At 43.9% G+C, this 24,002-nt stretch overlaps 1 protein-coding gene across 1 annotated transcript; it reads right to left on the bottom strand.

The window, feature by feature from the left end:
* Nucleotides 1–488: 488 nt before the first annotated feature.
* LOC123441801 lies at nucleotides 489–5,217 on the bottom strand. The gene is made up of 7 exons (XM_045118026.1): nucleotides 4,807–5,217; nucleotides 4,463–4,593; nucleotides 4,213–4,267; nucleotides 2,880–3,008; nucleotides 2,684–2,716; nucleotides 2,469–2,579; nucleotides 489–584 (listed from the first exon to the last, which is right to left on the bottom strand). Exons 1-7 carry the CDS (start codon nucleotides 5,215–5,217, stop codon nucleotides 489–491), a joined length of 966 nt encoding a protein of 321 aa, XP_044973961.1.
* Nucleotides 5,218–24,002: the final 18,785 nt, after the last annotated feature.

Here is a 24,002-nt window from a genome sequence, read left to right on the forward strand (position 1 = left end):
TTTGGGCCTTTTCTTGTTGGGTTTTTTTTGGGCCTTAGCCCATTTACAGCCACTTCTAATATATTTTTTCGAATTTTTATGTATCATTATAATTTGGGCCATGGCCTTTTAGTGCCTAAATACATTTGGTCCAGTTTCAGTTTTGCCTTTTTTTGAATTTTGAATTCAGCAACTTTTTGTTTCAGAACTTGGTTTCATTTCTATTTGTGAAACAAAGAGGGAATTCAAACAAGCCACGACACGATAGTAGGTACATTTGACAAACTTAATTAATATAAAAATGAAGACACAACAGTAGTTACATTTGACGAACTTAATTAACATAAAAACGAAGCAACATAGGGCAGCCCAAGCACGTGAACTACACTACATGGGACTAGAGCTACCATTTCTACCAGCAACAGCTTCCGCTTAAAAGTCTTTCTACCATTTCTACCAACAACAGCAACCATCCATCATCAATCAATTACACCACCGTTCCAAAGACTTCAGATCCCCTCCCCTGCTGTTGCTCTTCTAATCCGTGTACGCGAAGTGTACCCGACCTTGAGCTTCTCAGCATTGGTAAAGTAGGAAGCCTTCTCCTGCAATTCATAATTCATTCAAACATTAGTGTGGTGCAAGGATGAAACATTAGTGTGGTGCAAGGCAATGGATCTCAGGATAAGAATTAACAAAAAAGGAATAGTTGAACTCATGCAAAATGGCAAGGCGGATATGGAAACTAATATTCGAGCAACAGTTTGAATCGATGAACATAGACTATACAAATCCTAACAAGCCTACAAACAGAACCCTAAACACCACCACAAGCATGTATTTCACGCATGCAGTACCGTCTAGCTCTTGTACGACCCACCTCTCTCTCCCCTTGGTTCTGCTGCTAGCCTGAAGTGCTGCTACTTTGGTACACGATGGAAAGTGCAGAACCAAAACAATTTTTTTACAGGTAGAACCAAGACAGTTGCTACACGAAAAGTCTTATCTCATTACAAGTTGATTAATTTAACATGGTGCTTCCGAACAGAGAAGTTCTTAGATTAAAATATTGAGGTATGGAGCTGGATACACACGGACACAATTGTTTCATAAGTGTTTTTAGTAGACTGTAGCCAACAGCTTTGACCATGCAAAGATCTTATGTGCATGTAACTTAGGGAGACCGTCACACAGAGCTTATACAAATAAATTGCAAAGTTAAAAAACTGATTTTATTGACAACTCTATAAAAATATACAAAACACGCTTAATATCTTGCACATTTTTATAAGTATATTGTGAGGACATAGTGCCCACAATAGCGTACGAAATTTGCAATCCACTATATCGACCCAAATCCATAGCGAGCCCGCTATCCGCTATTTAAAATCATAACCCAACACGAGTTAGAACGAGAACAAAGAGACACGGGCGGGAGCGAATGGAACCGACATGCTTACCACAGAAACCTGCCTGATGTTGGAGTCTTTCCTGATGTTGGAGTCATTCCTAAAACTTTATACGTCACGGCTTCATCATTCGTCTTGAACACACCCAACCTTCTCCTCACTGAAAAATGCAAAAATAACATTGTCAACTTTCTGAATTCTTTCATTGAGAAACTTGTAGAAATCACATTGTCAACTTTCTGAATTCTTTCGTTGAGAAACTTGTAGAAATCCAGCAAAAGACGAATCAGCATTCGCTCTAGGTATCTGTTAACATTAACAGGTGCCCAGGTAAGAGCTTGTAAATTATACATCAGGAATAAAGCATCAACTTTGTTAGGCGTATGAAATCGCTTAGGTTCGCTAGATAACAAAATGCACTGTCAATTTTCAATGCCCTGTTTTATTTAACATGACCAAACAAGTGTTTTTATACGCATATTATACAACAGCAAAGGCACCCTAATGATAGCACAGGCCCCTATCCAATGAATTTAAAGATAGCACTCTCATTGTATAGAAAAAGCAGTAATGTGCATCATCTATTATCTAATATTCTTGCTAGGAGGAAAACGAACTTTCTGGGTAACCATTGTAAAACTCAACAGTACTGTCCAGAAACATTCTGAGGTTAAAATAATTAAAACTCTTCTGAGGTTAAACAGAAACCTAATCAGCCAGTTTAACTAAACAGCGATGACAACAAACAAATAGACAGGCCAACCAATGAAACCAAAGAAGGATAATCTTGTATTCCAATTGACAGCAAGTTCGAGTCATGACCCACATTCCACAAGGAAATTGATAGGCCGATGAATGAAACCTAAAGAAGAATGATCCAATTGACAGCAAGTATACATCAACACGTCTAGTCAATGTGCATGCTAGCATCCATCTAGTCATAATAAAGCGCGTCATGTTGTTAATTACACCTAGTCAAGAGTCAAGACAAGCTCAACTTTCAGAAAAGTAGATGCACATTTCCATGACCAATTAAACATGCAATTCACATAACTACATAAAACATGCAACACCACCGACCAGCTTCTTCCTCAAGATGCAGTCTCTCTTCCATCGATGGAACATGAACAGAGAGCGTGCCTGGTGCTGCTTTATATTGAGAAAATTCATCACTATGGGTAAGTCATCTTGCTGTAGGCAGAGTGGATAAAGAAACAGTCAGTGAACCTCAACTAGCAGTAGACAGACTGAATCCAACTCTTAAATCATAAGAAATGACCAGCATGGCCCATTACCTGGGCTGCAGAAAGGGTGTCTCCTCTAATAGCCTAAAACAACAGTTATAAAATGTTAAAACCTTAATTAAACACCCATAAGAATCTTCAAAAAAAATTTGACATTCTACAGCAGTTGGTTAATCTGGAGGCATAAATCACAGAAAATGCAAAATACAAGTAGAGTACAAATGATTGGATACAATAAGATAATTACTTTGAGCAAAGGATCGTCAGTGGCTAGGTTGCAGGCGTCACTGGAGAAGTCGAGCACGGTGATGCAGTCGGTGTGGCCCCTGAGGGTGTTAAGGTCGAGGTGGTGGTGCTTCTTGGCTGCCTCCTGGAACTATGCACGTATAGATTCCAATAGAAAGTGAGACCACACTCACTTCACATTCCAATATATGTCTATGGAACTATGCACGTATAGATTCCAATAGAAAGTGCAGGAATGGATGCTCTCCTACAATACACTTCGAATCTAACCGGCGCAGGACAAACAAAACAAAAGACGACTATGATGGAGCAGGTGATTAACATTTAACAGTAGCAGCAAACGCGTGGACTTGATCGATTACTACTGCACGATAAAACCTCTAAGACATGCAGATGAACAAATTCACACAAGTAATCATATATAAATGGAAAAAATAAAATATAGGACCTCTGCATCTGCACGTACGACGCTAGATCCATCTTGTTTTCACACAAGTATTCATATATCAGTAACAATACATTGCTGAAATGCTTTGCAGCAAATAATCTTGACCAGTAAACTGAAAGTCTTATGTGGAGGTTAATAGGCTGAAGTGTACCGATGCCACATTGTGATCACTTGGTGGTGAACTTGTGATACGTATCTAAGGCATAGGCTAGACTAGCTTCACCAAATTTAGTTAAGCATCTAAGCTTATGAAAGGGATTTTTTGAAAAGCAGTAGACTATATGTAGCTAGCAGAGGAAAACTCCAATTTGTGCTGGTTCTTTCTCTATATTATTTGTAATCACAATCACTTGGTGATAATTTGTGGTAAATCGCGTGTAAGCAATGCTAGAGAGGATAAAAAAGGACCAAGGCATCTACACATGCACCCAGCCAAAACTCTGTCTAAGGTTTTTATTTTAATGAACTCATTCATCATTTATTCAAAATTAAACAAGTCTTACTACACCTTAGTAGACTAACAATAATTCGAACAGGTATGAAATATCATAGTGGGAAAACAAAGCAACATCACAGTTGGAAAAGAAGTCGACTACTTGCTTGAAGAAACAAGAGAAAGAAATGAATCACCCGCAAAAAAAAGAGAAAAATAAGAAAGAAATGAAGATACACTGCGAGAGATATTAGATAAATATTCTATTGTTATAGTGATGCAAGACGACAATACTTTCAACATCGGTCACTACCACTTTCAGGTGAAATCTACTGAATGTATGACCAACAAAGATGCTGGCTCCCCTACCATTACACAACGTAACAAATCCAAACCCAGCTGGACAACCCTGTTCATCTACTATGGTATCAAGCAGCACAGCACAACACAGACCAGTTTGCTTGGAACAGCACCATCAACAGAGTTTGGTCGAGGAACAAATGAAAAGCTATTATCACATTACTATGCGGTATAACAATTACATTCTTTAATGCAATACAAATGATTAGAAACACATCTTCACTCCTCTTTCTTAATTGAGACTACACAAAATATGTAGATTATAACTGAAAAAGACCATATAGCTCACAGATACAGGGGAGCAAAGCAAAGGGGGAGGTATATATATATACCTCAACAGAACTGCGATGGTGCTTTCCTGTCCGCCTGGCAGTCCCTCCAGAGACCAAGAACAACAGCTGGGATCATAACGCAAGCTGTCGCATGCATACCAAATATCCCCACATCCTCCATTACAAAACCGACCATTTCCCCCTGAAATGGTAGGATGAAAATGAAGTGATGAACACACATGGAAGTAAGCTACTACTACTACTACACATAAGGACAACTTGAACTACGAAATTAATTACTTAACATAACATATATGGTAACTTAACTAGAACATGCTGATAACACTTGCCTATGTACTGCTGCACTACAATTTCGACGGGAATAAAGGTAACATGGAGATAATTTGCACGATACCTTCTTCAATCCCGAAGTGGACCCAGATACAACTGCAATCACGTAGGCCACGCACACCAACAGGACGGCAAGCGCGAGGAAAACGAGGAAGCTGTAGACGCAGACCTTGAACGCCCCGTACATGAGCTCCTGGAGGAAGAGGAAGGGGGCGGAGCCCTCGCCCCAGGCGCGTCCCGCCACGACCTGTGCAGCCGAGGCCGCAGAGGTGACCCACGCAGTTGCGAAGAACAGGCAGGCGAGAGCTCCCGCCAGGACGCAGAGGACGCGCACGAGCATGAGCATCAGCGTGAGGGTGAAGCGCACCAGCATCGTGGTGAGGGCTAAGCGCACGAGCGCCACCGCCACGACGACGATCCACGCCGACAGGGGCGGCGTTGGCGGGCAGGGCAGCGCCGCGTCGGCGACGGCCATCGGTACGGAAAACCCTGGTTGGGACGCGCAGCGAGGGGTGGCCCACGCCAGGATCCCCGCCATGGCTCTACCCCGGTTGCATAGCGAAGCAGTGCGAATCAGGAGGAGAGGCGAAGTGAAGGGAGTTGGAGGAGGTCGCGGCGGCGGGGTGAGGTGAGCGAGGGGAGGGAGGCCCGGCACGGTCGGTGGTGGAAAAGGGGCGCCGTGGGTGAGAGAGCGAGGGGGCCTTCCCTCGTGGATGGGGTGGCGGCGTGGGGTGGACTGGGAGTGAGGTTGTGGGTGGATTTAGGGTTAGACGGGGTTAAATACCCCCGGTTAGGTGGGCTGGATGGGGCCGGCCCAGTTTGGGCCAAGGGGGGTTTCTTTCCTCCTTTTTATTATTTGTTTCTGTTATTATTTTATTATTTAAAAGCTTTAGTTTTATTTTATTTTAGCGCAATAAAACCCTTTAAAGTTAATAGTTTCTAAAAAACAATTCTCCTAGGTAATATACGACACATCCGAACATTTTTTTTGACATTCAAAAACTTTTATCGCTTGACTTTATTTTGAAATTCAAATTCGAACCGTTTGAACTAATGCGAGATCAACAATAGAAATCATGGTGACGTGGCAACACTAGTGTGGAATCACTGTAACTTAATTACATAAGTTACTATAACAACAGTTGAGGATATCACGCCGACCTCCACCGAGCCCTCCATCAAGTGTGGACGCCTCAGATTGGATATAGTAGGGTAATCCATGGGAAGAGTTATCATTGGTTGGAAACATCTATGATTTAGCAGGAAGCGGGCCACATTCATGGCATAGTTTGCTGATCCCTTTACTAAAGGGTATCTATTTAATCAGAGAAACACCAACAATATTCTAGTTTTCAACCACTAGCAAGGAACGGATATGATGATGGCATGATTTTCATCAACTATAAAGCAATATAAAATGTAGTTGCTTCACAAATTAAAAATATTACCAGAAACAAAGATTGGATGATGAGCTCACATGGATTGTTAGATGGGGCTAAAATTTTATGGAGAACTATGTTTTGGGCACATAGAAGATGTGGAAAAAATTTAACTCATCAGGATACTCCTATCTAGTACTTCCTTCACAAAGTTGTTAGCTGAACACAAACTTTGGAAATTTGCTGAGAAAAATTTACTAGGCAAATGGTTACGAAAGTTTTCATGAGGCAATGATTTGGATAGGAAAGGGTGCCCAAAAAATTTGAGGGTAATCAAAGAAATATAAATAGCACTTTCTTCACAAAGTGCTATTCTGAACAAAATAGGAAAATGAATATTGCTGAATTATTTTCGAACTATGGAAGGAAGGGTTTTAAAATATTTGAGGAATACATGATCCAAAGTATTTATGAGAATTTTTCGAGAATTTTTGGAATGACATAATAGTAGGTTGCTTCACAAACTAGGATGAGGTGGGATAGAATGGACCCACGAGTGACATGTCAACATAGTTAGAACATGTTACGACATTTTTATAATCGTCGTAAAAGTTATGACGATCTCATTTTATGTGGTTACGACGTTTTTGACTCACATCATCGTAATTTATATGTAGATTTGATCCCCTCAAACGGCTTACGACAATATCGGATGAAATCGTCATAGATTTATGATGAATTCATCAACGACATCTTAAAGAACGTCATGTATGAGCATATTTCTTGTAGTGCACCTACCACTTCAACCAGAGTTTGAAGATAATGAAGTTGTGATGGACCCCATCCATCCCAGCTCGGCTACAACTCAAGAGGCGGAAGAAGGTGCAGAGCCGGGGGCAGCTAGGAATGCTCCAGCTCCAACCCCACTACTCAGGACCAGAGATGAGGAAATGTCATACCTAGTCGGCACCATCCAAGGGATGGAGAAGAAAATTTCTGAGATCTTGCTAAACTAGTAGAGCCTCAAGAATATTTTGGAGACAAAAATTTCACGGCCTTGATGTCAAGGCAACGGAGTTGACTACTAGTATTGAGCAACTCCAGCATGAAGTTGATTGAGTGCATATATCCCGCTCCAGCAGTGATGATGAAGAGTCGCCTCTTCCCACAACTACTCAGTTCGGGAACCAGTCTAGGTTAGTAGTTGTGCCAGTTTCGGAAGCCAGGCCAACTTCATCAGCTCAAGCTTCAGCACCTTCAGCTTCAGCTCCAGCTCCTGCACCTCCAGTGTCTACACCTCTAGCTCCAGCGAAACCTGCACAAGCCTTCATCGACGCCCTCCTATCCACCCCATCGTCAGCTATCGGAGGAGATCAAGCCAGAGAGACGATTAGTTCTAGACCTTTGAACTTTTTGATAACTTGTTGCCGAAGGGGGAGAACTGCATAGATCAAATAGGGCTTCGAGAGAGAGAGAGAGAGCTTTGCATTTTATTTTCTCTCGTGTGATTTTTCAAAACTTTTAGTGTTTTGGATGACTTTATCCTTTTGGGAGAGGTGCTTGACCATACGCTTTAAATGATTCATGCTATCGTGTTATACCTTTGAGCTATCTACATGATGATCATTCACTTTCTTTTTTGGTGTTATGTGCATTACTATTCATTCATATCATTTATGCGCACCACCAAGTTGTATGTGACATGGAAGAGAGACCCATGATCCTAATCGATTGTGCATTTGTATTCAAACACAAATTTAAAATAATGCAAAAATTTAGGGGGAGCTCTTGCTTTTCACATACTTCTCAAAGCATCTATACTAAACATTGATTATATCATTTGTCGAAGCTTTGATCTATATGTTGGCATCAATTACCAAAAAGGGTGAGATTGAAAGCAAAATTGCTCCCTAAGGTGGTTTTGATAATTGATCACAACATATGCATCATTGGGCTAATGATCTTATCCAAGTATATTTCAGAAAAGTTCAAAGATGCCTTGGCTAAAGGATTGTGAGGAAAAACCCCTTGTTGAAGGAAGGAATAGGATTGGCTCAAGCTTCAAGCAAAAAGACTCTACATTTTACATTTGTGAGGAATCACTTTGAGTCCATAAGAAAGCCAATACTATTAAAAGGGGGTGAGGTATTATGATGAATTAGTTGCTCCAGTGCTTAGAGATAGCCACCAAAAATACTCAGCCATTCTCCCACAAAATATCTTTGTCCAAAGCCAAACCAGAAAAATCGGTGCCACCAATGTTTTCCACTCGGCCCTACCGATTTTCCATCATACAGAACCTTTGCCAAACCCTAATCTCTCAGTACAACCAACTTTCATATCGGTGCCACCGAGATACAGTGACCAACTTTCTGTTGAGCAAATTCCAAGAATCGGAATTTCCGAGGTTGGAATCGGTCTCACGGAGATTTGGAAACTAGTCTAGATCATCGTATCGGTACAACCGAGATTTATATATCAGTCTCACCGAGAATTCAAAAGTTTCCACATTTAGTGCAACTCAGTACTGCCGAGATTATTTTCGGTGTCACCGAGTTGGGCAATAATGTTGTAACGGTTGTATTTTGGGGGATGCCAATATATACCCCCATCCACCTCCTCTCATTCGAAGAGGAAGCACTCAGAACACACTTACAATTGCCAGATCCATTTTTCTGAGAAAGAGCCATCTACTCATGTGTTGAGATCAAGAGATTCCAATCCAAACATTTTAAGGTTGATCTCTAGCCTCCCCAAGTTGCTTTCCATAAAATAAATCTCTCATACCCATGCCAAATCTGTGAGAGAGTGATTGAGTGTTGAGGAGACTATCTTTTGAAGCACAAGAGCAAGGAGTTCATCATTCTACCACATCTATTACCTTTTGGAGGGTGGCGCCTCCTAGATTGGTTAGGTGTCTCCTGTGATCCTCCTACTTCGTGTTGTGGAGTTGAATCAAGAAGTTTGTAAGGGCAAGGAGATCGCCTACTTCATGAAGATCTACCGTGAGTGACGCTAATCATTTGTGGATGTAAGCCATGGTGGAATAGACAAGGTCGCTTCTTCCTGGACCCCTTGTGGGTGGAGCCCTCCATGGACTCTCGTAGTCGTTACCATCCGTGGGTTGAAGTCTCCACTAACATGGACGTACGATCGCACCACCTATCGGAACCACGCCAAAAATCATTCTGTCAACATTTGCGTTTGATCTCCCTACCTTACCCTCTACATTACATTTACATGTCTTTACTTTCCGCTGTTATACTCTTGATATGCAAGTGTAGGGTGAACTTTACTAGTTATAATTGCCAAAACTAGCCCACAACTAAAATTTGGAAAAGGCTAAGTTTTTATATTGTTGCTACTTCTTGAGCTTGCGTTGGTTTTCCCTTGAAGGGGAAAGGGTGATGCAACAAAGTAGAAAAGTATCTCCCTCGGTTCGTTGAGAACCAAGGTATCAATCAAGTATGAGGAACAAGCAATGCCCCAATTTTAGCACCTGCACAAATAATCAAACTCTTACACCCAACGCAACAAAGGGGTTGTCAATCCCTTCACGGTTATTTGCCAGGATGATATCTGATAGATATATATAGTAGAACAAAAGTAAATAAATGCAACAATATATTTTTGGTATTTTTGGTTTATAGATCTAAAAATATAATGAGGAAAATAGACCCCGGGGCCATAGGTTTCACTAGAGGCTTCTCTCATGAAAGAAAATAATACGGTGGGTGAACAAATTACTGTTGAGCAATTGATAGAAAAGCGAATAATCATGAAGATATCTAAGGCAATGATTATGCATATAGGCATCACGTCCATGTCAAGTAGACCAAAACAATTCTACATCTACTACTATTACTCCACACATCGACCGACTCCTGCATGCATCTAGAGTATTAAGTTCATGAAGAATAGAGTAACACATTAAGTAATATGACATGATGTAGAGTGATAAACTCAAGCAATATGATGAAAACCCCACCTTTTTACCCTTGATGGAAACAATACAATACGTGCCTTGCTACCCCTACTTTGTCACTTGGTGAGGACACCGCAAGATTGAACCCAAAACTAAGCACTTCTCCCATTGCAAGAATTACCAATCTAGTTGGCCAAACCAAACCGATAATTCGAAGAGACTTGCAAAGATATGAAATCATGCATATAAAAATTTAGGAAAGACTCAAATAATATTCATAGAAAATCTGAACATAAACTCACAATTCATTGGATCTCGACAAACACACGGCAAAATATTATTACATTGGATACATCTCCATGAAGATCATGGAGAACATGGTATTGAAGATCAAAGAGAGAGAAGAAGCCATCTAGCTACTAGCACCCGTAGGTCTGTGATAAACTACCCATGCATCATCAGAGAGGCAATGAAGTTGATCTAGATGCCCTTCGTGGTCGAATCCCCCTCCCGCAGATTACCGGAAAAGGCTCCCAGATTGGATCTCTCGGAAACAGAGGATTCCGACGGTGGAAAAGTATTTTACGGTCTCGCTTGGATAATGGGGGAATATTTGGGAATTTATAGGACAAGAATTAGGGTTAGGAGGCCTGCAAGAGGCCCATAAGCCAGGGGTGCGGCCTACACCCCTGGCCGCGCCCTACAGGCTTGTGGCCTCCCGGCAGGTGCCCTGCCCCTTACTCCAAGTATGGTAGGTCTCTTTCATTCCATAAAAAATCATTCTAAAGATTTTATTACGTTTGGACTGTGTTTAATATTCCTAATCTGCAAATCCCAAAAACTTGGAAAAAACAAAACTGACACTATGCTCTTGATTAATAGGTCTTAGCATCATCCTTTAGCGAGAAAGGAAACAACTTGAGGATATAGTAGTGGCAGATCTTTTCCTCACTAGTGAATAGGGTGGCTATATCGTGCAGTTTGGTAAGATGGGCTACAACCGTTTCAGACTCATAACGGTGAAAAGGATCAGATTCGACTAGAGTGATTAACTCAGGGTCGACATAGAATTCATAATCCTTATCGGTTACAAAGATAGGCGAAGTAGCAAACTTTGGGTCGTATTTCATCCTAGCGTTCAGAGATTTTTCTTTCCACTTGCGGAGTAGTTTCTCAACTTCATAGCTATCCTTACACGCAAGAAAATCCTCAGCTATCTCTCCCTCCATAACATAACACGTATCAGGCATATCAGGCAATTCAGGCATAGGAGAGCTAGTTCTAGCAGGCAAAATAGCACGTTCTACTTCAATGGCATCAGTAGTTTCAGAAGTATCATCACATCTAGTAGCAACTCTAGCAATTTGTGCATCAAGGAATGCACCTAGTGGCAAAGCAGTATCAAGCATAGCATCATCAGGCATAGTATCAAGCATAGCATCATCAGGCATAGTATCAAGCATAGCATCTGTTGGAATTATGCCCTAGAGGCAATAATAAATATAGTTATTATTATAATTCCTGTATCAAGATAATCGTTTATTATCCATGCTATAATTGTATTGAATGAAGACTCATTTACATGTGTGGATACATAGACAAAACACTGTCCCTTGCAAGCCTCTAGTTGGCTAGCCAGTTGATCAAAGATAGTCAGTGTCTTCTGATTATGAACAAGGTGTTGTTGCTTGATAACTGGATCACGTCATTAGTAGAATCACGTGATGGACTAGACCCAAACTAATAGACGTAGCATGTTGATCGTGTCATTTTGTTGCTACTGTTTTCTGCGTGTCAAGTATTTGTTCCTATGACCATGAGATCATATAACTTACTAACACCGGAGGAATACTTTGTGTGTATCAAACGTCGCAACGTAACTGGGTGACTATAAAGATGCTCTACAGGTATCTCTGAAGGTGTTCGTTGAGTTAGTATGGATCAAGACTGGGATTTGTCACTCCGTGTGACGGAGAGGTATCTCGGGGCCCACTCGGTAATACAACATCACACACACAAGCCTTGCAAGCAATGTAACTTAGTGTAAGTTGTGGGATCTTATATTACGGAACGAGTAAAGAGACTTGCCGGTAAACGAGATTGAAATAGGTATGTGGATACTGACGATCGAATCTCGGGCAAGTAACATACCGAAGGACAAAGGGAATGACATATGGGATTATATGAATCCTTGGCACTGAGGTTCAAACGATAAGATCTTCGTAGAATATGTAGGATCCAATATGGGCATCCAGGTCCCGCTATTGGATATTGACCGAGGAGTCTCTCGGGTCATGTCTACATAGTTCTCGAACCCGCAGGGTCTACACACATAAGGTTGGTGGGACAGCCCAAAAGGGCCCTATGCGCATTGGAAGAAAAATCAAAGAGAAAAGAAAAAAAAGGAGGAGGTGGGAAAGGAAAGAAGGACTCCACCCACCAAACCAAGTAGGACTCGGTTTGGGGGGGAGTCCTTCCCCCCTTTGGCTCAGCCGACCCCCTTGGGGCTCCTTGAGCCCCAAGGGAAGGTCCCCCCTCTCCCACCTATATATACGGAGGTTTTAGGGCTGATTTGAGACGACTTTTCCACGGCAGCCCGACCACATACCTCCACGGTTTTTCCTCTAGATCGCGTTTCCACGGAGCTCGGGCGGAGCCCTGCTGAGACGAGATCATCACCAACCTCCGGAGCACCGTCACGCTGCCAGAGAACTCTTCTACCTCTCCGTCTCTCTTGCTGGATCAAGAAGGCCGAGATCATCGTCGAGCTGTACGTGTGCTGAACGCGGAGGTGCCGTCCGTTCGGCACTAGATCGTGGGACTGATCGCGGGATAGTTCGCGGGGCGGATCGAGGGACGTGAGGACGTTCCACTACATCAACCGCGTTCACTAACGCTTCTGCTGTACGGTCTACAAGGGTACGTAGATCACTCATCCCCTCTCGTAGATGGACATCACCATGATAGGTCTTCGTGCGCGTAGGAATTTTTTTCCCATGCGACGTTCCCAACAGTGGCATCATGAGCTAGGTTCATGCGTAGATGTCTTCTCGAGTAGAACACAAAAATTTTTGTGGGCGGTGATGTGCGTTTTTCTGCCCTCCTTAGTATTTTCTTGATTCCGCGGTATTGTTGGATTGAAGCGGCTTGGACCGACATTACTCGTACGCTTACGAGAGACTGGTTTCATCGCTACAAGTAACCCCATTGCTCAAAGATGACTGGCAAGTGTCCGTTTCTCCAACTTTAGTTGAATCGGATTTGACCGAGGAGGTCCTTGGATGAGGTTAAATAGCAACTCATATATCTCCGTTGTGGTGTTTGCGTAAGTAAGATGCGATCCTACTAGATAGCCATGGTCACCACGTAAAACATGCAACAACAAAATTAGAGGACGTCTAACTTGTTTTTGCAGGGTATGCTTGTGATGTGATATGGCCAATGATGTGATGTGATATATTGGATGTATGAGATGATCATGTTGTAATAGATAATATCGACTTGCACGTCGATGGTACGGCAACCGGCAGGAGCCATAGGGTTGTCTTTATACGAATGTTTGTGCTTGCAGATGCGTTTACTATTTTGCTAGGATGTAGCTTTAGTAGTAATAGCATGAGTAGCACGACAACCCCGATGGCGACACGTTGATGGAGATCATGGTGTGGCTCCGGTGACAAGAAGATCGTGCCGGTGCTTTGGTGATGGAGATCAAGAAGCACGTGATGATGGCCATATCATGTCACTTATGAATTGCATGTGATGTTAATCCTTTTATGCACCTTATTTTGCTTAGAACGACGGTAGCATTATGAGGTGATCTCTCACTAAAATTTCAAGACGAAATTGTGTTCTCCCCGACTGTGCACCGTTGCTACAGTTCATCGTTTCGAGACACCACGTGATGATCGGGTGTGATAGGCTCAACGTTCACATACAACGGGTGCAAAACAGTTGCACACGCGGAACACTCGGGTTAAGCTTGACGAGCGTAGCATGTGCAGACATGGCCTCAGAACACATGAGACCGAAAGGTTGATCATGAATCATATAGATGATATGATTAGCATAGGGATGCTTACCACTGAAACTATACTCAACTCACGTGATGATCGGACTTGAGCTAGTGTAAGTGGATCATGAACCACTCAAATGACTAGAGAGATGTACTTTTTGAGTGGGAGTTTAGCAAATAATTTCATTAAGTTAAACTCTAATTATCTTGAACATAGTCTAAGTCCACTTTGAATATATTTGTAGATCATGGCTCACGCGAGAGTCACCCTGAATTTTAATACGTTCCTAGAGAAAGCTAAGTTGAAAGATGATGGAAGCAACTTTGTAGACTGGGCTCGTAATCTTAAGCTAATCTTACAAGCTGGGAAGAAGGATTATGTCCTTAATGCTGCGCTAGGAGATGAACCACCCGCTACGGCTGATCAGGATGTTAAGAACGCTTGGTTAGCACGTAAGGAGCACTACTCAGTAGTTCAATGTGCAGTATTGTATGGCTTAGAACCGGGACTTCAACGTCGCTTTGAGCGTCATGGAGCATTTGAGATGTTCCAGGAGTTGAAGTTTATCTTTCAGAAGAACGCCCGGATCGAGAGGTATGAGACCTCCGATAAATTCTATGCTTGCAAGATGGAGGAGAACTCGTGTGTCAGTGAACATGTGCTCAAAATGTCTGGGTACTCAAACCGTCTAGGTGAGCTGGGGATTGAACTCCCGCAAGAGGCTATCACTGACAGAATCCTTCAATCACTGCCACCAAGCTATAAAGGCTTTATGTTGAACTACAACATGCAAGGGATGAACAAGTCACCCGGCGAGTTGTTGGCGATGCTGAAAGTCGCAGAGTCTGAACTCCGTAAAGAGCATCAAGTGTTGATGGTGAATAAGACCACTAGTTTCAAGAGAAACGACAAAGTCAAGAAGGGTAATTCAAAGAAGAGCGGCAAGCCTGTTGCCAATCCGACGAAGAAACCCAAAGCTGGACCTAAGCCTGAAACAGAGTGTTACTATTGCAAGGGTATGGGTCATTGGAAGCGCAATTGCCCCAAGTATCTAGCAGATAAGAAGGCGGCCAAAGAAAAATCAGGTATATTTGATATACATGTTATTGATGTGTACTTAACCGGCTCTCGTAGTAGTGCCTGGGTATTCGATACCGGTTCTGTTGCTCATATTTGCAACTCGAAACAGGAACTGCGGAATAGACGAAGGCTGGCGAAAGATGAAGTGACGATGCGCGTAGGAAATGGTTCCAAGGTTGATGCAATCGCCGTCGGCACAGTTTCACTTCAGTTACCATCAGGATTAGTTATGAACTTGAATCATTGTTATTTAGTGCCTGCGTTGAGCATGAACATTATATCTGGATCTTGTTTATTGCGACACGGTTACTCTTTTAAGTCAGAGAATAATGGTTGTTCTATTTCTATGAGTAACATCTTTTATGGTCATGCACCCAATGTGAGAGGATTGTTCATATTGAATCTTGATAGCGATACACACATACATAACATTGAGACCAAAAGAGTTAGAGTTAACAATGATAGCGCCATATTTTTGTGGCACTTCCGCTTAGGTCATATTGGTGTAAAGCGTATGAAGAAACTCCATGCCGATGGACTTTTGGAGTCACTTGACACGTGCGAACCATGCCTCATGGGCAAGATGACTAAAACTCCGTTCTCCGGAACAATGGAGCGTGCAAGTAACTTGTTGGAAATCATACATACCGATGCGTGTGGTCCGATGAGCGTAGAGGCACGCGGCGGATATCGTTATTTTCTCACCTTCACTGACGATTTGAGTAGATATGGTTATGTCTACTTAATGAAGCACAAGTCTGAAACATTTGAAAAGTTCAACCAATTTCAGAGTGAAGTTGAAAATCATCGTAACAAGAAGATCAAGTTCCTACGGTCTGATCGTGGGGGTGAATATCTGAGTTTCGAGTTTGGTGCTCACTTAAGACAATGTGGAATTGTTTCACAGTTGACACCGCCTGGAACACCACAGCGTAATTGTCGGGACCCCGATCCTAAGCCATAGGAATCTAGCCTGTAACACATCGCATCCCTTTGTGGTCTCACGCACGGTTAACTCCACGGCTGCAGCCTTACCTTAGCCGGGACCGTTTGCGTCTTTTGACTCACCTATGTGATAGTGTCGCTAGCAAACCAATGTCAAAGAACCCGGATCGACATGTCTAGTCATAAACCAAAGTGGCAGTACCGCACAAGGACAGGCATACATGACCCAACAAAGCAGGTGTCGGTCATCAGCGAATGTAGACGAGTCGTAGCAAGCTACAAGGACTCCATTACATCGCGTGACATTTCCCCAAAGGCGACAGACACAGCAGCTAAGAAGGACACATGCCGGTCAACCAATGTGTCCGGAGCAGTAGGGAACTACCAAGGCTCGTTGGCTCACAAAGGGGCATTTCCTTGTAAGGAGTGCTACTAAAGTTCACGACTAGGTATTCGAACCCCATACATATCAAGTACGACACACGTACACATGACATACCGATATGTATAGATACATCGATGGCATCACAACATAACCATAAACATACAACCTTTATTTAAGAGGCTCGGAAGAGCCACACACATAATATTACACATTAAGGGTCTCACGACCCATAATAATAGTCATACAAATACAAGCCAGCGGAAGAGTTTAAACTGTCTGAGTACAGACAGGGCAACTAGAAGGCACATGGCCTGACTATACTACAGAGCCGACGTAGGGCCAGATCGTAGCTGGGACACCAGCTACTCGTCGTCGTCGATGTCTACGAAGAACCCTCCATTAGGGTCATTAGCAACCTCTGCAACATTTATTAAGCAAACATGAGTACGAAGGTACTCAGCAAGACTTTAGGAGAACTAACTACTCATGGAAGGTGTCAAAAGGTATTGTGGGGTTTCAGGCGGAAAGCCAGCATTTGACTCGTGGCTAGACAACTTGCATTTTGAAATTAGTTTTGACAACTTGATTTCTCGCACACGAGTCCACTAACACCACAACAATACACTATCGTGGAATCATTCCATCTCCATACGGAAATGCCGTCCACGACACTCACGCTTATCTTGACAAATTTTATGAGTAGCCATTGAAGTTATCTATGAACAACATATGTCTCCAAGTAGTCCATATCCGTGGACGCGGCTATTCGAATAGATCATAACCCTGAAGGGGTGTACTTCGTCACACACGCTCTCGCCACTTATCGCCATGTGCACGTCATGCACCTCGGCAACCTTCAAGCGGAAGCCCAGCGAGGGAGTCGGCCACGACCGTTAACCACACCAGTACCTAGTCCAGGTTTATCGCCTATCTGAGAGTAACCCGTACGGAAGTCCGGCCGGGGTTTCTGCCACGGCCTCAAACGATGCGCGCAGGGTTCCCAAGCCCACCATCCGGGTGCCACTTGGTACACCGTGCCACTGCCTACCCATCACGGCCCACCTCTCAGGTCAGCACCATGCACGGCCTCCAGCATTACTATAAACACCAGAAACTACTTGCAACTCCTGGACCGAGTACTACGCGATTAATAGGCCGAGCGGGGTCATATTTCAGGGCCCAGCATGTGGTAGTATCTAGTCTTGGATTACATACACGGAACTCAGTTCCTAAGGATGGTTCCAATGAAACAACCCGCCATGTACTCCTACACAGCCTTTCACCGGTACCTTTACCAAATCAAGTTCAACACACAACCTTTGCTCACCGAACACATTCCACATTTCTTTTCATCTCCCAGATGACAGACCATACACAACTCTAAGCATAGCATGCATAGCAGGATAAGGCACATCATAGCTCAAGCAACTACCAGGTATGCTAGGTTGCAAGGTTCGGCTATTTACTGTGACAAGGTTAAGTCATGCAAAGGAAGTGGGTCCAACTATCGTGGCAAAAGCAGTTGAAGAATTTGATCCTAATGAAATGAATAGGTGCAGGAGCAAGAACATAGGAGTTATCGGGATGATCAAAAGGGTTGCTTGCCTTGTTGCTCAGAGGAGGAACGATATCCGTCAGACGGATATTCGGTGGAATCCGGGGGTGCGGAGCCTACCGAAATGAATGGCAACATTCAATAACAATCATATGCACTCAAAATGATGCATGAGCATGGCATGAGAATGCAAGGTGATAAGTTATTATTTTCAACATGTAATAGGTTTAGAGTTGATTTGAATCACATTCGAATAGCAATTCAAACGGGTATTCTCGGATACCGGTTTAATTGATTCGACCTGATGCTCGGTTCAACCTTATGTTAACATGCATGAAATGTCATGTTATGATACTGATTTGTAATTAGGGCAGTGTGTGATCATTGCATATATAATGAAATTTGAATATTTTTGCAAATTCCATTTATAAAGTGATTAAAAGAATTGAATTATTCCTTATTTCACAATTTTGGGTTCTGTAACTTTTTCAAACATGGTTGAAAGTAGCATAATCAGAATCCTTGAATTTTTCTGATACTTTTTCATATATAAATTATTTTCATTGGAGTTACAGATTAATTTCTATGATTTTTACAAATTTTAGCAATTTCCTGAATTAGTTTTAAACTGGAAATTCTATTTATTGCCTCAGGCTGACGTCAGCAGGTCACCCGATCTGTTCAGGTCAAACCTGACAGGGGGGCCCCACTGGTCAGCCTCTCTGGGACTAATCCCGCGCTGACCAGCCCCTAATTGGGGTTTGACCAGGCGTGGGGCCCTCTGGCAGCGACTGAGGGGAGGGCGATTACGCCCTAATGGTCGGCCACGTCGACGCCCACCGGAGGGTGGTCGCCGGCGACCAGACCTGCGGCGGAGGGCTCGCCGGAGGCGACCTAGACGGCGCTGCACAGCACCAAAACGCACGCGGTTGGCAGCTACAACATGCTCGCGAAGTGGCCGATCTGGCAGGACCAACTGGGGAGGCTAGGGTCGCCGGAAGAGGCGTCGGCGACGAGCCGGAGCGGCGGCCGAAGCTCGGGCGTCATCGGGGTCTTCGAATCAGGGGGATCTACGCTCGGTTCTTAGCTGCTACGGCATCTACACGTCGTCCTGGAGCTGCTGGTGCCCTCGGAAGGACGAGCTGGACATCGGAGGGCTACCGGCGACGAGCGGCAGTGGCGGTCCTCGTCGGGCTCTGGTGAAACTAGAGCTAGAGGAGGGGATCGACGGGGAAATCTTAGGGAAAACGACCGCATGCTCACGGGGAGTGCAGAGCAGAGCTTAGACGGCTCGGGGAAGGCCTGGGGGCGACGAATCGACGGGAGAGATCCAGCGGCCGGAGGTGGAAGACGACGGCGTTGCGGGCGATGCAGGGCTCGAGGAAGCTTCGGCTTCTGCAGAGATGACCAGGGCGACGAGGCGGAGCTAAAGGCGTGCTCTGGGAGGGAATCCTATGGCCAGGGGCACGGGCAGCTCGAGCTCGAGCTCGGCTCTAATGGCGGCAGCAAGGAGGAGGAGGAGATCCGGGAGGAGGAGGAGAACCGAGGCGGGGAATGGATAGGGGAGGCTCTAGGGAGCTTATCCCCGTCGTCGCCAGCGCGAGGCGGCGGCCAGGCAGGCACGCAGGTGCGTGGCCGCGCCGGAGGAGGCGGCGGCCACCTCCTGCTGCCTACTGGTGCGAGGGAGGGGACGAGCGGGGAGATGGGCCGGGCCAGGCTTAGGCGACAGGTAAGTTTTTTCCCATTTTCTGTGTTTTTGTTTTTCTGTTTTGCTAATTATTGTTTTGCCAATTAATTCAGCTCCAAAACAAAAAGTAAAAACTATTTTAGACCTCCTGAAATATTTGTTATAATATCCCCACTCATTTCCAAGGTTTTCAACATTTTTGGAAATTTATAGATTCTGATTTCATATTTTAAAGTTTGAAACTAGTGGCTTTTACATTTATTTAAAATGCTTAAAGTGTCAAGAAAATAGTTTTCTCCAATGCTCATTTACTTTCATGATTTATCAGAAAGTTTGAACATTTCTTGAGGCCATTTTGGGTTCATTGATTTTGAACTAGTTTGAGATTTCCTTTAATTGAAATGGTGGCTAGGGTTTTGAGTATTTCCTTTGGCACTTTGTTGTTTTTGTTGAAACTTCTTAGATGCAAATGCAAAGAAGACATGAGCACAATGCTATCTTGCTTAAGGGTTAGGGATGTGACAGTAATGGTGTGTCCGAACGTCGTAATCGTACTTTATTAGAGATGGTGCGATCTATGATGTCTCTTACCGATTTGTCGTTATCGTTTTGGGGTTATGCATTATAAACAGCTGCATTCACTTTAAATAGGGCACCATCAAAATCCGTTGAGACGACACCATACGAACTGTGGTATGGCAAAAGGCCAAAGTTGTCATTTCTTAAAGTTTGGGGATGTGATGCTTATGTCAAAAAGCTTCAGCCTGAAAAGCTGGAACCCAAAGCGGAAAGGTGCATCTTCATAGGTTACCCAAAAGAGACAGTTGGGTACACCTTCTATCTCAAATCCGAGGGCAAAGTGTTTGTTGCTAAAAACGGAGCTTTTCTCGAGAAGGAGTTTCTCTCGAGAGAATTGAGTGGGAGGAAGATAGAACTTGACGAGGTTGTCGAACCTCTCATCCCTCTGGATGGTGGCGCAGGGCAAGGGGAAACCTCTGTCGTTGCGACGCCGGTTGAGGAGGAAGTTAATGATGATGATCATGAAACTCCGGTTCAAGTTTCTGTCGAACCACGCAGGTCGACGAGACCACGTGCTGCTCGAGAGTGGTACGGTAATCCCGTCTTATCAATCATGTTGTTGGGCAACAATGAACCTGCAAATTATGAAGAAGCAATGGTGGGCCCAGATTCCAACAAATGGCTAGAAGCCATGAAGTCCGAGATAGGATCCATGTATGAGAACAAAGTGTGGACTTTGGAGGTACTGCCTGAGGGCCACAAGGCTATTCAGAACAAATGGATCTTTAAGAGGAAGACGGACGCTGACGGCAATGTGACCGTTTATAAAGCTCGACTTGTGGCAAAGGATTTTTCACAAGTTCAAGGAGTTGACTATGATGAGACATTCTCACCCGTAGCGATGCTTAAGTCCGTCAGAATCATGTTAGCAATAGCTGCATTTTTCGATTATGAAATCTGGCAGATGGATGTCAAAACAGCGTTCCTTAACGGTTTCCTTAAGGAAGAATTGTATATGATGCAACCCGAAGGTTTTGTCGATCCTAAGAATGCTAACAAGGTGTGCAAGCTCCAGCGATCCATTTATGGACTGGTGCAAGCATCTCGGAGTTGGAACAAACGCTTTGATGAGGTGATCAAAGCATTTGGGTTTATACAAGTGGTTGGAGAATCTTGTATTTACAAGAAAGTGAGTGGGAGCTCTGTGGCGTTTCTAATATTATATGTGGATGACATATTGCTGATTGGAAACAACGTAGAGTTTTTGGAGAGCATAAAGAATTACTTGAATAAAGTTTCTTTATGAAGGACCTAGGAGAAGCTGCTTACATTCTAGGCATTAAGATCTATAGGGATAGATCAAAACGCCTGATAGGACTTTCACAAAGCACATACCTTGATAAAGTTTTGAAGAGGTTCAAAATGGAACAGTCCAAGAAGGGGTTCTTGCCAGTTTTACAAGGTATGAGATTGAGTAAGACTCAGTGCCCAGCAACTGATGAAGATAGAGAGCATATGCGCTCCGTCCCCTATGCTTCAGCCATAGGTTCTATCATGTATGCAATGTTGTGCACTAGACCGGACGTTAGCCTGGACATAAGTATGGCAGGTAGGTTCTAGAGTAATCCTGGAGTGGATCACTGGACAGCGGTCAAGAATATCCTGAAGTACCTGAAAAGGACTAAGGAGATGTTTCTCGTGTATGGAGGCGACGAAGAGCTCGCCGTAAAAGGTTACGTCGATGCAAGATTTGACACAGATCTGGACGACTCTAAGTCGCAAACCGGATACGTATTTATTCTTAATGGGGGTGCGGTAAGCTGGTGCAGTTCCAAGCAAAGCGTCGTAGCAGATTCTACATGTGAAGCGGAGTACATGGCTGCCTCGGGGGCGGCTAAGGAGGGTGTCTGGATGAAGCAGTTCATGACGGATCTTGGAGTGGTGCCAAGCGCACTGAATCCAATAACCTTGTTCTGTGACAACACGGGTGCCATTGCCTTAGCAAAGGAACCACGGTTTCACAAGAAGTCCAGACACATCAAACGATGCTTCAACCTCATCCGCGACTACGTCGAATGAGAGGACGTAAATATATGCAAAGTGCACACGGATCTGAATGTAGCAGACCCACTGACTAAACCTCTTCCACGGCCAAAGCATGATCAACACCAGAACTGTATGGGTGTTAGATTTATTACAATGTAATTCGCATGATGATGTGAGGGCTAAATTATTGACTCTAGTGCAAGTGGGAGACTGTTGGAATTATGCCCTAGAGGCAATAATAAATATAGTTATTATTATAATTCCTGTATCAAGATAATCGTTTATTATCCATGCTATAGTTGTATTGAATGAAGACTCATTTACATGTGTGGATACATAGACAAAACACTGTCCCTAGCAAGCCTCTAGTTGGCTAGCCAGTTGATCAAAGATAGTCAGTGTCTTCTGATTATGAACAAGGTGTTGTTGCTTGATAACTGGATCACGTCATTAGTAGAATCACGTGATGGACTAGACCCAAACTAACAGACGTAGCATGTTGATCGTGTCATTTTGTTGCTACTGTTTTCTGCGTGTCAAGTATTTGTTCCTATGACCATGAGATCATATAACTTACTAACACCGGAGGAATACTTTGTGTGTATCAAACGTCGCAACGTAACTGGGTGACTATAAAGATGCTCTACAGGTATCTCCGAAGGTGTTCGTTGAGTTAGTATGGATCAAGACTGGGATTTGTCACTCCGTGTGACGGAGAGGTATCTCGGGGCCCACTCGGTAATACAACATCACACACACAAGCCTTGCAAGCAATTTAACTTAGTGTAAGTTGCGGGATCTTGTATTACGGAACGAGTAAAGAGACTTGCCGGTAAACGAGATTGAAATAGGTATGCGGATACTGACGATCGAATCTCGGGCAAGTAACATACCGAAGGACAAAGGGAATGACATACGGGATTATATGAATCCTTGGCACTGAGGTTCAAACGATAAGATCTTCGTAGAATATGTAGGATCCAATATGGGCATCCAGGTCCCACTATTGGATATTGACCGAGGAGTCTCTCGGGTCATGTCTACATAGTTCTCAAACCCGCAGGGTCTGCACACTTAAGGTTCGACGTTGTTTTATGCGTTTTTGAGTTATATGGTTGGTTACCGAATGTTGTTCGGAGTCCCGGATGAGATCACGGACGTCGCGAGGGTTTCCGAAATGGTCCGGAAACGAAGATTGATATATAGGATGACCTCATTTGATTACCGGAAGGTTTTCGGAGTTACCGGGAATGACGAATGGGTTCTGGGAGTTCACCGGGGGGGGGGGCAACCCACCCCGGGGAAGCCCATAGGCCTTGAGGGTGGCGCATCAGCCCTTAGTGGGCTGGTGGGACAGCCCAAAAGGGCCCTATGCGCATTGGAAGAAAAATCAAAGAGAAAAGAAAAAAAAAGGAGGAGGTGGGAAAGGAAAGAAGGACTCCACCCACCAAACCAAGTAGGACTCGGTTTGGGGGGGAGTCCTTCCCCCCTTTGGCTCGGCCGACCCCGTTGGGGCTCCTTGAGCCCCAAGGCAAGGTCGCCCCTCTCCCACCTATATATACGGAGGTTTTAGGGTTGATTTGAGACGACTTTTCCACGGCAGCCCGACCACATACCACCACGGTTTTTCCTCTAGATCGCGTTTCTGCGGAGCTCGGGCGGAGCCCTGCTGAGACGAGATCATCACCAACCTCCGGAGCACCGTCACGCTGCCGGAGAACTC

The sequence above is a fragment of the Hordeum vulgare genome, chromosome 3H, assembly GCF_904849725.1.
Source record: "Hordeum vulgare subsp. vulgare chromosome 3H, MorexV3_pseudomolecules_assembly, whole genome shotgun sequence".
NCBI classification, from domain to species: domain Eukaryota; kingdom Viridiplantae; phylum Streptophyta; class Magnoliopsida; order Poales; family Poaceae; genus Hordeum; species Hordeum vulgare.

Bases quoted from the DNA above. Each gene is read 5' to 3' on its own strand.
- LOC123441801 (XM_045118026.1), bottom strand. From the start codon at position 5,217: ATGGCCGTCGCCGACGCGGCGCTGCCCTGCCCGCCAACGCCGCCCCTG. The intron at 2,717-2,879 runs GTAATTATCTTA...CTGTTGTTTTAG, and splicing joins CTGACGATCCTTTGCTCAAA to GCTATTAGAGGAGACACCCT. The intron at 585-2,468 runs GTCGGTGGTGTT...TATGAATTGCAG, and splicing joins GCATCTTGAGGAAGAAGCTG to GAGAAGGCTTCCTACTTTAC.